A 16,043-nucleotide genomic window follows, 5' to 3' on the forward strand; every position below is an offset into this window, starting at 1 on the left:
TATCGATGCTTTAATCGTAATATCGAGCAAACATTATCGAGTAGCTGACGTCGATGCCGATGACAGTTGTATGCCCGGTATCGATAAGTGTAGATGTAGAAAAAAATAAAGTGAGAATATGGCGAGTTTTGAGGGCCAGCAAGAAAATTATTCGAATGAACCAGCAGGTATGCATTAAAAACATATAATGCCCCCACAAATTCAACTAGCAATCGTGCGCGTCAATGACAAGTGCAAAAAAGTATCCATCAATACGTGTAACAATGAGTTTAACAAGCCCCAAAAATTATTGGTCGATTGGGCAGAGTGAGCGACCAAGACAACGACAACGACGGCGACTCACACTCAAAAGCAGCAGCAGCGAACGATGAGAAAAAAGAAGAAGAAGAAGCCAGAAGAAGTGTTTTTGCCTTCATATCGGGTGAAATTTGCCCCCGTGTGTGTTTGAGTTCTACTGTGTGCTCGATGTTTTTGGATTCCTTTCCCCACCAAAACGTCAACCGGAGTTTTGAGTTATAAATAAATGCGTTCAAAGTTTCCAGAGGAAAAGCATTTTCGCTGCTGCTGCTGCTGCCGTCACCGCCGTTCACAGTCATCGTGAGACAGCAGCTGCGCTGCAGCTGAACATTTTTGTTTGTGTGTGTTTGGTCATGCTTACCCCCTCTCGCCCGCCCTGTCGTCGCTCTCTATCGTCGTCAGCCGATTGAGTAAAATGCGTGTTTTTTCTCATTTTCTTTTCCTTGCCCTACACAAGTGCAAAACAGAAGCCGATTGATTTTATTTTCTCATCCGACTCATTATTGATATTCCTTTCATTTTTGGCCTTTTTTTGTGTTTGATTAATTATTGCAGTGAGTGTTTATTAAAGCAAAAATTGGTGGATAACTTATTGCAGTTAACAAGCACGTTTCTATTTTTCTTTCTTACGAAACGAAAACACAGCAAACTAGAAAACTGGAAAACTTGAATGTTTATATTGACTTGCACTTTATTTACTTTCAGTGGAAAACATACCCAAACGACCCGAGAGCCGAGAGGGAAGCGCAGAACGAAAAGGTAAAGCACAAGAAATAAATATAAAAACAAAAATAAAAGGCATTTTTATAGTTTTATCTGTATGTGTGTGTGCGTTTGTATGTTATATAAAAGTTGGCATAGACGACTTTTGCACGCTCTTACTGCCAAACAAAATCTCAAACTAGTCGAGCGAGCCCGACTGTGAGAGACCCTGTAAAAAACTTATACATTATTCAAATCACTGAAACGTTATCTTCATCTTCTTCATTTGGTTCTACACTTCATAAAATTGTTTCTAATGTAACTTTCGAGTATTTTATTTGATTCAAATACAATTTATAAGACATATCGATCTTAAAATACTTATGGTCATAGCTCTTAAAATGCTCAAGTAATTACTTTTTTAGAATTAACATAATTAAATTTTAAAGAATTAGCAATTCTCTCATTTTTTTAATATTAAGACTATTTAAGACTTTTCCTACCACTAAATATGTTGTTTAAATTTTTATCTACTCTAAATATTAAGCTGGAATTTTAAAATACAAGTACAAAATATGTAGTTGGGATTTTTTTCTTTTAAATATTGATATTTTTATCTCTATTAATTATTTAACTAACTAAATTAAATAATTGTTTAGTGACGCTGATTTAGAACATGTTACTTCTTCTTTCTGTAACTGTTGTCAAACTTAATAGATCCTTTGTAGTTTTGAGGTACAGGGTCTAAAGATCTCAACGCATTCACATTCTTCTGCCAAAGTTAATGCTGCTGCCTCTGTCACTGTCTCAGTCGCTGCCTACACAAACTGCACTCAGGTGGGCGACCTTAACAACAATCTGAGAGATGCGAATGCTCAAGGTAGTTGACATTCTTCTTCATCTTCCGCTTCCACCTGTGTTATTCCACCTGTCGTCGCATGATCAACACTGTAACACCAACAACTGATAAGAAACTCGCTTCTTATCTCAGTATTCTCTATTACATATCCAATTTATGTATGCGACCTTGTTTGATGATAAATTTCCATCTGAAAAAATAATAGATTGGCCATGAATCAGTGACAGTTGTGTTGTGTCTGTTGTTGCAGGTTGCAAGTTGCAGGTTGCAGCATTAGCTGTTTTCAGTTTGCTGCTTTGTTGAACAGCGTCATGACGTCATTAAATTCCATAACTAACACTACAACGATAACGACTCTATAACGATAGCGTCGCTTTCGATTGCCGATTACAATGAATGCGCAGAAAGTTGACCAACATTTGACTTGGTCGATTGTTTAATATTCTATGCTTTTTATTGTTGCTTCTGTATTTTTTATTCAGTTTTTTTTTTTTGCACGGCGCACCAATGTCATTTTAATAAAATTGTGCGCTTACATTTTTCTTTTGCCTTATTTGCGCATCTGGGGGCGACCTGTGTATGAGTGTGTGTTTGTGTGTATGAGTATGAGTATGCATTGTTATTGTAGTTTGTTGTCAATTGACCCATATACATACATAGTGCGCCACACAACGGTCGATGACGTCAGTCGGCTGTAAAAGTCGCCGGCAAATGGCAAAAAAAAATATAAAAGCATACAGTAAGTCAAGTACTTCTTTTGACAAAGTAAAATGTATCTCTATTTTAATTTTATTTTGTAAAAAATAATTACATTGATTATTTTTCTGTATCTTAAGTTCTAGGAACCATATGACATATGTGATATTTATATTTATAAAACAAAATTATCTAACGCTTTCATTAATTTTTCATGAACATTTTTGGACAAGGTATAAATTCAGATATTCCCTCAGCAATTGTTATAAAAAAGATTAAAAATGCAAATATAAGAAAAGGTTTATTCTTTTGAATAAAATAATTTTTATCATTTCCTCGTTTCTTTTAATTTTTTTTTATACTCATATTATATACATTTTATGGTATAATATAATATAAAATATAAAATAATATAATATAAATAGTTTAAAATAATCACATTTATTGCGTTAAATTATTTTCAAAAATCTGTATGCCATTTTTTCTCTGTTCAAACAACTACTTGACATACTGTATGCTCAAAGAGAGTGTTAAATAAAGCTGGAGCTTTATTGATTTCGTCTACAGGTAGCAAAAGTTGATGATTAAAACTTGCAGTTACCTGTGAAATATGAAATGTAGAAAACCACACCCCACCTTACTCCTTATTTACCAATATCTATTGCTTTCACAGTGTCCAAAGATCGAGAGGAGAAACTGAAATATGCGCGAGATCGACAAAATGAGGAGCGACAAAGAAAGATCGAGGAGCTGCGAGCTCAAGCGGAGGCGGCACAAAAGTATCGCGAACAGAAGGAGGAGGAACGACGACGTCGCATTGAGGAGATGCGAGTGCGGGATACAGAGAAGCGTCATCAGGTTGAGGAGCGCAAAAAGGCCATTATTGAGGCCGAAAAGGAGCGACGTGAATATATTCTTAAAAAGAATCAGGTGAGTTATTCAACAGAGTCAAATATTTTCTTAGTCAATCAACTCTCTCTTTCTATATCTTTTAAATTAGGATCGAGAATCGCGAATAGAGACAAAGAAACGCGATAGAAACTCAATTGCTTTTGCTTTTGGCTCATCAACGCCACGTTTATTGGATGTGCCGGCTGATTATGGCCTGGTATCGCCCAGCACCTTTTGGAGTCAGCGACGGTATGTGTTTTGGCCATATTCCCATTGGAAATTATTATACTCTTGCAGAGGGAATTTCGCAAACATCAGTTATTGTGCAAATTAGCCTTTCAGCTTTGAATATATTAATAAGTAAACAAGGTCCAGATCCGTCTTTTGGAAGCTGACAGTAAATATGGTCGGAATCATCATGATTTGAAAACGAAACTCTAAAAAATTTAAATAAAAATTTTGTTGCTTCTTGAGATATCTTAACCAAACCCACAAATTGTTTATATAATAATATTTAATACATTCCGACCGAACTTAATAAAATAGGACTACTATATTACATAGTTCTTATAGGACCTATCAGTAGAATATTAATCTTTAGTATCGAGTATATTATAGAGATATTTCAACAATTTTTTCAGTAATGTATATTAGGTATTGTCTTTTGATCTGACTAAATTTTCTTAAGATTCGACCATTATACCATATAGATGTCATTGGCATGATTGAACTTGTATGCCATTTTTGTAGGCTTTTCAGAAATTTTAAAGAAATTAAGGAAACAAATGTTTTTTTTTTAAGAATTCTGTAATGGTATTAAGAATTCCTTTCTTGTTTGTTGCAAATCGGTAATCACTCAATATTTTGATTTACAGATCAACATCCATATCGAACGTAGCGGGCGCCTCGCTCTCACGTCGAAGTTCCGAGCGTGAACTTGCCGATAGTGGTGCTAAGAAGCGTACCTCCTCATCCACGGACAGACACGATGGTGAGTTTAAATGTTCAACTCGAAAGCGATCGAACTGCCCTCTTCTACAAAACACTTGACACACCAATACACCAAACACAAAGAACACACACAGACACAGACACCCATAATCTTAAATACATATTTATTTTGCAGTTAATGTTATTTTAGACTCAGTTTTGTTGTAGTATATATCTCTCTATATATATATTACGTACTCTAAATGTACCCAATTCCCACGTAACTGTGAACTGTTGCAGCTGTGTGTTAACTTAACTGTACTCTATTTCCCAACAACAACTACAAGAACAAGCAATCACATTTTCTTTTTTCTTGTTATTTTTTTTCTTTTGATTTGCAACAATATGATTTATCACTTACAAAAACAAAAAAAAGCACAGATGATCATGTTATCACGATCTTGAGCCTGTTTGCCTGCCTCTTCTTCTTGATTATTCTGTTAATTTTATCATCATTATCTTTATATCTCTGTACAAAAAATCGGGCCATTTATTCAACCAATACATACAGATCATCGGCGCAAATCTTCGTCCATGTATGAGGTGTTCAATTGGGGCTATTCAAATGATGAGCCGCCCAAGAGATTTTCCCTCTCGATCGCTGGCAGCGAGATCAATATTGATGGGCCAGCGGCGTCTAATTGTAGAACGCCCAACGCTCAAAAATTGACTTCCACAACAACAACACCAATAACTACAACAACAACTGCGCACAGACATAATATTGCAACAGCTGCTATCCACAACAGCAACAACAACAACAACTACAACAATAACTCATATCGTAAGGGTGAGGGTTCCTACTCTTCTTCTCTAGTCTTCTTCTACTACTACTCCATAATTCTCTTGATATTGTTTCTTGTTTATTTTTGTTCAGTAAATTGAATTATTGTTTGTTGCCCTTTAACCTCTGTAAAAGCTCTTGCTGTAAGCTCAATCCCTAACCAAGCATGCGCCCAGTTTGCATGATCTCTAATAATACCAATCAGATCGGTCCCTGTAGAGCATGGAAACTATCGATAGTAAGGCGATTATCTGAAGTTATCAAATTTTTTAATATTATTTTTTAAGTATTATAAATATAAACAATCGATAATGATATCGATAAATGTATATCGATTTACCGTTATCAATTGTATTAATTATTTGAAATGCTCCCTCATCGAACAATATTTCGATATTTCTACAACAATTAGTTTTCGTTAGTTATCGATAATTGCATTAAATATTTCATAGCTCACAATCGAAATGCATTTAAAACTACTACAATTAACCTTAATAGCAAAAGACCCCTTGATTAATCGGAATGCTTTTAATACTACCATAGCTAACAATTAATCGTTTGTATTATCGATAGTTTTGCAGCTATTTTTATCGGTATTGTGCAGCCCTAACTTGCCTGACTCCAATTTATGATTCCTCCACCCTAGCGGCGGCCCCCACAACAGCTTTATTTTTTCTACTCTTTATTCCCCGACTTTAGTAGCTTTCTCTCTCTCCCCCTCTTTATACATACAACTCTCTCTCTCGGCATGGTAATTGCTTTAGCCGTTGCTTTTGGTTTATCGATGATACATTTTGCAATAGTTTAATAACCAAGTCACAAAGTCCAGACATATTTTTGATCAATCCAATACCAAAACAAACAAACCAAAAAAAAATATCCAAAACCACAATTGCAGAAGATATCGTTGACACATCACAGAACATTATGTTCCGAAGCGTTTACCGCAGGAAAACGGACCTCATGCCGACAATACCCAGCCCCCGAGATGGGCACTACGGTTCGCGCAGCTCACTGAGCACCACGCCCAGAACCCCAGGTAAGATCGCACCCAATTCCACTTATATTCCCAGCCACACCCCTTCTGCCTACTCTCTCTCCCACCCATGCGAACAACAATTGTTATCATCAAGAAACTTTATCATCATCATCATCCTTAAGCAGCTTCATGCGATGTTATATCATCTACATAAGTATATCTACATCATGATATCATGACAACATTATTTTCATCCATTCGTTCAGTTCAGACATTTGTAGGTTTTGAGCCCAACAACAACGACAACGATGACAGTGAAATTATAAAACGAAGGCGGATTTATGTGCGATTCTCTCTCTCTCTCTTCCCTTGTCTTTCTCTCTGCCTGTTGCTTTGTTACTTTCTTGAGCAGCAGCTGGACATATGAGTTTTATCAATTTTGTAGCACCACTCCTAACAACCACAACTTCACACACACACACTCACACGCACAAAAAATATCAGAAATTAATACCAGGTTCGATAGTTTTTAATTTTTTTCTTCCATTATTTGATGAGTTATTTTAAAAAATTACTTAACTTACTATAATACATGCATATGAATTTGCATATCTGTATTAACCAGCTTTTAAGTTTAACAATCCTGAATTAAATTAGCTGTATAAGGGATAAAATCTTATATATACCAACTTTTGATGGAATATCTTAAAAACTAAATTCTTTTTCTTAATATTTATCATAAAAATGAATTTTAAATCTTATTTTTGATCTATAAAAAAATTAGGAGTTAATAATTAGTTGCCAAAATATAGAAAAATACCAAGAAACAAAATTTATTAATAATAAAATAAAACATTTTTTTTAAATTAATTTATTATTTAATCAATTATAATTTAAAACTTGTAAGCTTTACGCTTTATGGAATTTACAGATACTTTACATTTCTAAATGATAACGAATTTTACTGTTTATAACAATACTTTGGTATTAATCTCTGATTAGAAGTACACACGAATTCATTTTGTAGCGCAGTGTTGTATCCATTAGTGTGACGTCTTCTGTAAATAGCTGCATAAGGAACCACAAATAGCACCACCAAAAAACCACAACAAACAACCACAACAACAGCTACAACAATGTTGCTGTTTCTGATTTCGTTTCTGATTCATGAACACTTTCTGAACCACTTTCCACTTTACATATCAACAACAACCAACAACTACGACATCGACAACAACAATCAGGACGCGCCTATTCGATGAATCGCTTGGATCAACTGGCTCAGCCAATCCGACGCAATGGTGAGCATGTACGCTCGGTACTGGAACGGGAGCGACGTGAACGTGAACTGGAGATGTTGGATGAGACGGCTTCTTTGGGTGGCGGCATAAGCGGTCGACGTATCCAATCCGGAGCAGCAGCTGCACGTGGCAGACGTGGTGGCAGTGCAAGCGGTGGTGCTAGTGGTACATCCACTGCGGTTGGCGCAATGTCCAGGAGCATGACACATCTGGCTGCTGGCGGTGGTCAAAGGGAGCGTGGAAAGTATTCACTTGGTGGCGGCATCTCGACCAGTTTTCGACCATTGGGTAACGGTCAACGTGACTCCAGTAAAAGCATGACACAGATTAGTTATTCCTGGTCGCAAATTGGCACAATAAATCCACATGATAAGCAACAACAACAACAACGCCAATCGAATCTTGGCTTACAAACGAGCGCAACTAAAAAATATCTTCAATCATCATTTGCCTCATCCCTCAACAATGCATCCTATGCGACAGCGTCAGCGAATGCAACTAGGCGTGCCCAGCAACAATATACAACTACTACTAACCCACACAATTACCACCACCACCAACAAAACCACCACCACCACCAACGTTATCTCGATCTCGATCCAAACTCATTGTTGCTCATGAACTCTTCTAGTTTGTTAGTGAATGCAGGTGTGTGCGATCAAAAAACCCTCAAAAAAAAAAACAATAAACATACGAGCAACCCAACAACTACTCCAAAAAAAATTACCACCACACTACACCACACACCAGAAGAAAATTCACCACACATAACCCTTTTGTAAATACATATTGAAATATAATATGGTGACATTCGCCTTTAGTTCTTCCACTTCTCTGTAAAACTCTGCTCCCATTACGTAGTGCTCCAATTTGATGCGACACACAACCACACACTCACATAATTGGCTAACATCCACACACATACACATACTTATATAGTTTGGGAAGACATACGAAGAAAGACCCATCGCAAGTTGAGCCTGGAACAAACGCCACACTATATAAGACTCTCTTGTTTAGCTCTAGTAAACTCCAGTTCATCTGAGCAACAATTTGAAATATATATGTACATATATATAACTATAGATATAGATATCAAGGCTGCTTGAAATATCTAAAAATTGTTGTCTTAAATCAATTTAACACTATACTTAAAAAATTCGTATTTAAAAAAATTCTAATAACGTTTTCTGATCTAAAGATTTCTTAACAAACTCAATTCTTTTATATCATAGTGAACCACTTTCCAAAACAAATTATTTGAATATCTGCCAAGAACTCTTATTTCTTGACATTTTTAATAAAACAAGAAGGTTTGCAGCCTTAATAGAACTCTATAACTATGTATATGTATTTATATATAACTCAGATCGGTTATCATTAAGGTGCTCGGTAGAGATTTATATTGGTTTATATTGTGTGCTGAGCATTGCCATTTGTATTCGTTTGCTTCGTATGTTTTCAATCTCAACTTTTTCATGTTTCATATATAATTATAGAGGTTAACCTCGTTTCACAACTTTTCAACACACACAGGCACAACACCCACACACACACACACACACCCACTCTATAGGTTATGCTTTGTCTTTGTCTCTCTGTCTTTGTTAACTTTTTGTTGGTTCTTTGTTTTTAACTTTGTCCAGGTATCTTTTGGTTATAATCTGTGTTTTTAGATCCTTCTTCCTCTACATTTGGTTGTATTTGTTTTTGTTTTATTCTAATGACGAAACTCTTTTGGTGACGGTCACATATCACAAATCTTTAAATCTTTTTTGGTTCTCACCTGTTTCATATTATATATAGAATATATATGAAACCCAAATCTGCTGCACAACATCAACTGCTTTACTTGTGTTAAACTCAAATTTAATTGTATTTATTGCTCTAATTTAGGCTCGCGATCTGGCAATGTGACACCTGGCGGTCATGGACATTTGAGTGGCTCACGTCCAGGCAGCGCCATGTCCACATCCACAACGCTGTCCACATCGGGACTTGTACCGAGGCGTCCAGCGACCGCAACACGCAAGCCAAGGCCAGCGAGCATTGCCGGCACCGGCATGTCCCTAGAGGGTATGATTTAAATCTAACTTCAAGCTCTATGAATTGCCTGCTAATTATATTTTTTAAATTTTTGTAGAGATTAACAAACTAAAGAGGGAGCAGAAGCCGCCGGTGAAGACAACAAATGCCGCCGCCTCGCCATCCACGTCTACAGCACAAACGACACCCAAACGAACCCCGAACCTAATGTCCACCTCAATGATTGTCACCTCCAGTTCATCGCGCATCAGCAGCGCCGAGAAAAAGACGCCATCGAAGCGGGTAAATTATTGCATCAATATATTAAGACCACAAAATATTAATTAACTTTGAGTTGTTGTTGTTTTTCCTCTAAATTAATCTTCAAATTAATGATTTTTATGATTTGACTTAATAAATAATCATTATTTTTGAACAAAAAAAAAAACTCATAAAATAATGAATATTCCTTGAGTTTTATATAATAGATTATTACTTGATTTTTATTTTTTTGCTCAAAAGTAAAATAATAAATATCATAAATAATGATTATTTCTTGAGTTTTATAATTAAACTTATAATGATTACAGTCCCTAATAATAATTATTTTTTAAGAAATATTAAACCCAAGGAATAATCATACTCGTAGCTTAATAAATTGTATTTTATTGCTCTAATGTTCTATAGTAAAACGCCAATGTTATAAATCAATTCAAGTTCAAATCACTTATAATAATCCGTTTGTTTTGTAGGAACCTCTGCTGCCCAAGGCTTCCTCCGCATCGAAGGCACAGACCAGCCGCACCGCCAGCTCGGAGCGCATTAGTCGACATGGTTTGGCCAAGGAGTCGATAAGTAAATGCCCTCCATCGATGAGCACGTCTATGATTGTGACCTCCACCACAACAGTGGCAACAACGGCAGCAAATGCAGCGCCTGTTGCCGAGCCAAAGGCAAATGGTGTGGCCAAGGAGCAGCCGGAACAGCTTAACACGGAAGTGCCCACAGCAGCAGTGGTCTCGGTCAGCAAGGCGGAGAAAGAGGCGCTAAACACTGAGAAGACGGAGCAGGTGCAGGTGCAGCAGCAGGAACAGAAACAGGAGCTGCTGCAAATGGATGTTGAGACGCAACCAGAGACAGTTGAAGTGGCACCAACAGTTGCCAATTACAGCGTGGAGGAGAAGGCAGACGAGGGCAACGAGAAACTGCCTCAGGTTGCACAAGAAACCGCTGCTAGTGGCCAGAAGAAGACATCTGCACCAACATCCCGCAATGGCAGCAAGGAGAACTCGGAGGTGCGTGAACTGACACCGCCAACAATGGCAAATCTCGTGGTCGATGGCGGAAGCAATGATTTGATGACAGCATCGATGATTGCCAAGAAGATCACAACTGAGGAGGAAGCAAAGGCGGCATTAGCCGAAAGACGACGCCTGGCCCGCGAGGAGGCCGAACGACAGGCTGAACTGGAGCGACAACGACTCGAAGCCGAGCGTCTGGCCGAGATCAAGGCCCAGGAGGAGGAAGCCGAACGCCAGCGACTGTTTGAGGAGGAATCCACACGTCTGGCCGAAGAACAACGTCGCGGCGAGGAGGAGCGTCTGCGCAAGGCTATCGAGGTAGGACCTATATTGTTTATAATACATCGAACTATCAAAATATAAATCGCATGTGATTTTTAGGAAGCACAGCAGCAACAGGAGGAGGAGCAACGCAGGCGCGAGGATGAAGAACGCCAGCGTGTTGAGCGCGAGGAGGCTGAAAAGAAGGCCAAGGAGGAGGCTGAAAAGCAGCGCATCGAAGTTGCCGAGCGTCTCAAGCGCGAGGAAAAGGAGCGCGAGGAGAGACGCAAACGGGTCGAGGCAATAATGTCGCGTACACGCAAAGCAGGCGCTGCTGCCACGCCCGTCAAGGTGAGAATCCATTAAACCTCCAATCTAAACACTCCAAATAAACTATTTTTTTTTTAAACAACTGCAGGAATCAAATGATGGCAAGATTGCGTCGGCTGCCAAAGAAAGCGATAGCAATAGCAGTAATAGCAACAGCAACAGCAACTCAACTGGAGGATCGCCCAACAGCAGCAACAGCAGCAGCACTGATGTTGCCGCAACCGCTGTGGCAAGTGTGACAGGTGTGGCAACAACTGTTGTGACAACAACAACTGTCTCAGATCAGGCCATTTATGAGCAATCGGTGCTGGACAAGGAGAATTCGCTGATTAATAGCTTCTCCAATATGATTATCGATGAGAATGCCAAGAACTTGCACCAATTTGAGGTGAGCAACGGCAAATTGTTGCATGTGGAAGCTGTTGCTGTGGGACCCGTTGCACCAACTGTGGCCTTGGCCAATGGCAATGGTCATATCGAGAATGTTAACAATAAAAAGTGAGTGTAACTGCCATTTAATGTTATTATCGTTGTTGTTTGGAACACTAATCGTTTACTCACCAATTGCAGTGACATTAATCTGCTACAGGATGCAGTGACTCCAGTTCCAGTTGCAGTTCCAGCGACCGTCACCCAGCTGATCGATCTGAGCATTGAGTCACAACATCAAGATGATCTACACATCAACAACAATAACAATAATAATAACAACAACAGCTTGCTGACCAGCACAGCGGCAACCACCACGCTAGTCACTGCTGATAGTCACGAGAATAAAGGTATATATACTCTTTAAATATATCTCAATGTGACTAAGATTTGCATAAATACATTTCCAAGTTGTGTAAGCTTGAAACTGATTTCTAAAATCTACAATACAAATAATCATAGCACAAGAAATACAGCCTAGTAATTAATTCTATGAGATTGAAATTGCGCAACTATTATAATGATTTTTTTTTTGAATTGTTTATTTTCTCTCAACACTTTTTCAAAATCTTTTCTTTTTCATAACTCTTTCAAATCTTAACCGATTTTCATGCGGAATACCATTTTGTTCATTATTTGACCTCTAAATTGATACTTCATCAAAATTTTATTAGCTTAAAAAATTTCATTTTTTGGTCATCACTGTGAATTTTTTCCATACCTACCCCTTGACACTTTATCTATAATTTCAAACAGCCATAACTTTGCCAAAACTGGACCGATTTTCATGCGGAATACCATTTAGATCATTATTTGGCCCCCAAATTTATTCTGCATCAACATTTTAGTAACCTAAAAAATTTCATTTTTTGGTCATCACTGTGAATTTTTTCCATACTTACCCATAACTTAACCCAGCCATAACTTTGCTAAAACTGGACCGATTTTCATGCGGAATATCATTTTGTTCTCTATTTGACCTCTAAATTGATACTGCGTCAAAATTTTACTAGCTTAAAAAATTTCATTTTTTGGTCATCACTGCGAATTTTTTCCATACCTACCCCTTGACACTTTATCTCAAATTTCAAACAGCCATAACTTTGCCAAAACTGGACCGATTTTCATGCGGAATACCATTTTGTTCATTATTTGACCTCTAAATTGATACTGCATCATAATTTTACTAGCTTGAAAAATTTCATTTTTTGGTCATCACTGTGAATTTTTTCCATACTTACCCCTTGACACTTTATCTCTAATTTCAAACAGCCATAACTTTGCTAAAACTGGACCGATTTTCATGCGGAATATCATTTTGTTCTCTATTTGACCTCTAAATTGATACTGCATCAAAATTTTACTAGCTTAAAAAATTTCATTTTTTGGTCATCACTGTGAATTTTTTCCATACCTACCCCTTGACACTTTATCTCTAATTTCAAACAGCCATAACTTTGCCAAAACTGATCCGATTTTCATGCGGAATACCACTTTGTTCGATATTTCACCTCTAAATTGATACTGCATCAAAATTTTATTAGCTTAAAAAATTTCATTTTTTGGTCATCACTGTGAATTTTTTCCATACCTACCCCTTGACACTTTATCTCAAATTTCAAACAGTCATAACTTTGCCAAAACTGGACCGATTTTCATGCGGAATGTCATTTTGATCATTATTTGGCCTCTATTTTGATTCTGCGTCAAAGTTGTATTAAAACAAAAAATTAAATTTTTTGGTTATCACTGTCCAAATTTTTCCTTGACACAATTTTGAATACTCCAAACTGACATAACTTAATTTTATAATTTTATTTTATTTTATTTCAATATATTGTTAATACTTATTTTACAATCGTTTTCCTCTATTTTAGATATATCGTTGCTGTGAATCCGATGAGAAGGAAACCAAACCAGATTGTTTGTCGAGAAACTGTCTACAAAAAAAAACTGATATATAGCTAAATGTGTGTGGAGTATTTATTTATAGATTTGAGATAGGATCAACAATGCGATGCGATGCGGATGTGTGGTTGGAGAATGTGCAAAAAGAATGCAACAAATGATGGTTACTAGAGATAAACTAACAAACAGGAAAACAAAATGCTTATAAAAAACTATATACACTCTAATATACAGATATTTATATAAATATATATATCTCTATATATAACTAAATGTATGCATTATAAAGAAGGAGGAGGCAAAGCTGCAAGAGAAAGAGAATGAGAAGCAAAAGCGAGTGCATGTAATATTAGTTAAGAACTAAGACAAAAACTAAAAGAGAGAACAATGAGAAATGTTGATAATGATAATGATGATCAGCCTGATAATTGGCTAGCAATTCGATATATCAAAAAAGAAAGAGAAATAATAATATGATGATGATCCAATATGCGTTTCAAATACGATATGATCTAATTTAATTATGAATATAATTATAATTAATGCTAGCAACAAAATCGCTTCAAAAGTTTTGCAATTTTTTTCGATTAAACACGAGTCTAACTTGAACTTGAGACGCAGCGTATATAATTGAAAATTATATAGAGAATAGTAAAGAATTAGAATACCGCCTATATACCCCTAGAAGTCTCTGTGCGAACACAATACGATTCGAGGGCCCAGAAAATTGAAGACGCGGTATATGCAGAAAATACCCTATATTATATTATAGGCCATCTCCAGGATAATACACACTCCGCCCTGCCTCCCCCTCCCATCCAAAAGAGAGAGTTAATTGCCCAATTTTTGCACAGTTGTTTTATAAATTAAGTTAAATTACGTTGAGCCAACGAATCGTGAGGTATTATTTATTAAACAAGAAAACGAAACGAAACAAAAAGAACTATTTGAAATTATTTGCTGATACTAATGTCCTATGTCCAAGTCGATTCGGAGAGAATGTAACTATTATATATACTTTATATAGCGTAAACACAGATATCAGATATCAGTGCTTATACACACACACACATACACACATATTATATATATATTATAGATATATACGTAGGATCTATTGGGGATACAATTCCCCTTGCAGGCGTTATCGTCAATTCTGATTATGATTATGTCATTTTTTATTATACTAGTAGTGTCTCACCCCCTCCTCCCACTCCCTGTCTCTTTCTCTGTATATTTTTTTGCGTCAATTTACTTTTTTGGTAATAACTTTTTTTATATATATACATCATCTATATTTGTAATTTGTATTTATCCATGTGCAAAATAAATTATGATTATTTTTTAAATACAACTAGAAAATTATTTAGCATGCTTCAAAACCCCTAAACAATTGTAAAAACTTAAGGAAAATAAATTATAAAATCAAATTAAAATGCAATAGTCTATAATACACACACACACACACATGTGTGTGTGCCACACCCACAAGTACTTGAGCGCGAGGGCCTTAACATGCATGAGAGAGCAAAGTGAAGAAATGGGAAACCCCATGAATCCCATTGAAAAACCCGTTAATCTTTAGTATAATACAAAAAATACTAAAAAACATACTTTGTCTAGTTAAATGAAAATGCTTTTCCTATGTTTAAAAAAAACCTAATGGCGATATAATCAAAAGACAAATTATATAAATGTTTATTAATTCAATAATTGTCTTGCTGCAGTGAAACAAAAAAAAAAAAAAACAATTATACAAATAAAGAAATACCTTAGAACTATGTATATTTAAATTAACAATTATAAATGTATGTATGTATCACACAAAGCAACAACAACAAATATAAAAGCAATTCCCTCTATTTATTTAGAACACAATAAAAACACATATACACACACACACTGTAAAACTAATGAAATTCTCTTATCTAAAACAAAACAAAAAACAATTGCATAACATATATATTTATGTGAATAAAATGTAACTAATTCTCAAGGCAAACTAAAACAAAATCCAGCAATATCTTCATTTTTTGTTTGTCAAGGTCATGCTTGGAATGCTGTGCTTAGGATAAGGCATGTACCGTTACTAATAAACAACAACAGCTGAAGCTTTCATATCAGTTCACTTTCATTGCCATTAAAAGGAACAACAATTCAAACAGCCGTTACACATGTGCAATATGACATCATCATCATCAGCGGCAGCGACAGCAGCTGAGCTTGAGCTTTAACAGCGCTCTCTGTGCTTTCTAGGGAGAGAGGCTCGTGTTAAGCAAAAACCCAGCAA

General features: G+C 36.4%; 1 protein-coding gene across 7 annotated transcripts; it reads left to right on the plus strand.

Moving 5' to 3' along the window:
• The first annotated feature begins 31 nt into the window (after window positions 1–31).
• On the plus strand, window positions 32–14,209 carry LOC117788859 (ensconsin). 7 transcript variants are annotated; one of them, XM_034627774.1, is made up of 16 exons: window positions 32–167; window positions 1,003–1,056; window positions 3,228–3,484; window positions 3,555–3,694; window positions 4,321–4,436; window positions 4,947–5,145; window positions 5,185–5,225; window positions 6,118–6,258; window positions 7,443–8,147; window positions 9,396–9,575; window positions 9,643–9,827; window positions 10,277–11,143; window positions 11,207–11,437; window positions 11,505–11,914; window positions 11,987–12,195; window positions 13,723–14,209. In XM_034627774.1, the coding sequence occupies exons 1-16, from the start codon at window positions 119–121 to the stop codon at window positions 13,737–13,739; spliced, it is 3,801 nt and encodes a 1,266-aa protein (XP_034483665.1). In that variant the 5' UTR covers window positions 32–118; the 3' UTR covers window positions 13,740–14,209. The 7 variants fall into 7 exon arrangements, with proteins under 7 accessions (XP_034483665.1, XP_034483658.1, XP_034483661.1 ...); XM_034627767.1 differs by lacking the exons at window positions 4,947–5,145; window positions 5,185–5,225; XM_034627770.1 differs by lacking the exons at window positions 4,947–5,145; window positions 5,185–5,225 and having other exon boundaries at window positions 7,443–7,739.
• Window positions 14,210–16,043: the final 1,834 nt, after the last annotated feature.

This window comes from Drosophila innubila (assembly GCF_004354385.1).
Source record: "Drosophila innubila isolate TH190305 chromosome 3L unlocalized genomic scaffold, UK_Dinn_1.0 0_D_3L, whole genome shotgun sequence".
NCBI classification, from domain to species: Eukaryota; Metazoa; Arthropoda; class Insecta; order Diptera; family Drosophilidae; genus Drosophila; species Drosophila innubila.

What these genes read in the sequence shown, in the direction of transcription:
- LOC117788859 (XM_034627774.1), top strand. Translation starts at nt 119, where the DNA reads ATGGCGAGTTTTGAGGGCCAGCAAGAAAATTATTCGAATGAACCAGCA. An exon ending in GGGAAGCGCAGAACGAAAAG is followed by an intron (nt 1,057 to 3,227) that starts GTAAAGCACAAG and finishes TTGCTTTCACAG; the next exon opens with TGTCCAAAGATCGAGAGGAG. An exon ending in GAGAATGTTAACAATAAAAA is followed by an intron (nt 11,915 to 11,986) that starts GTGAGTGTAACT and finishes CACCAATTGCAG; the next exon opens with TGACATTAATCTGCTACAGG.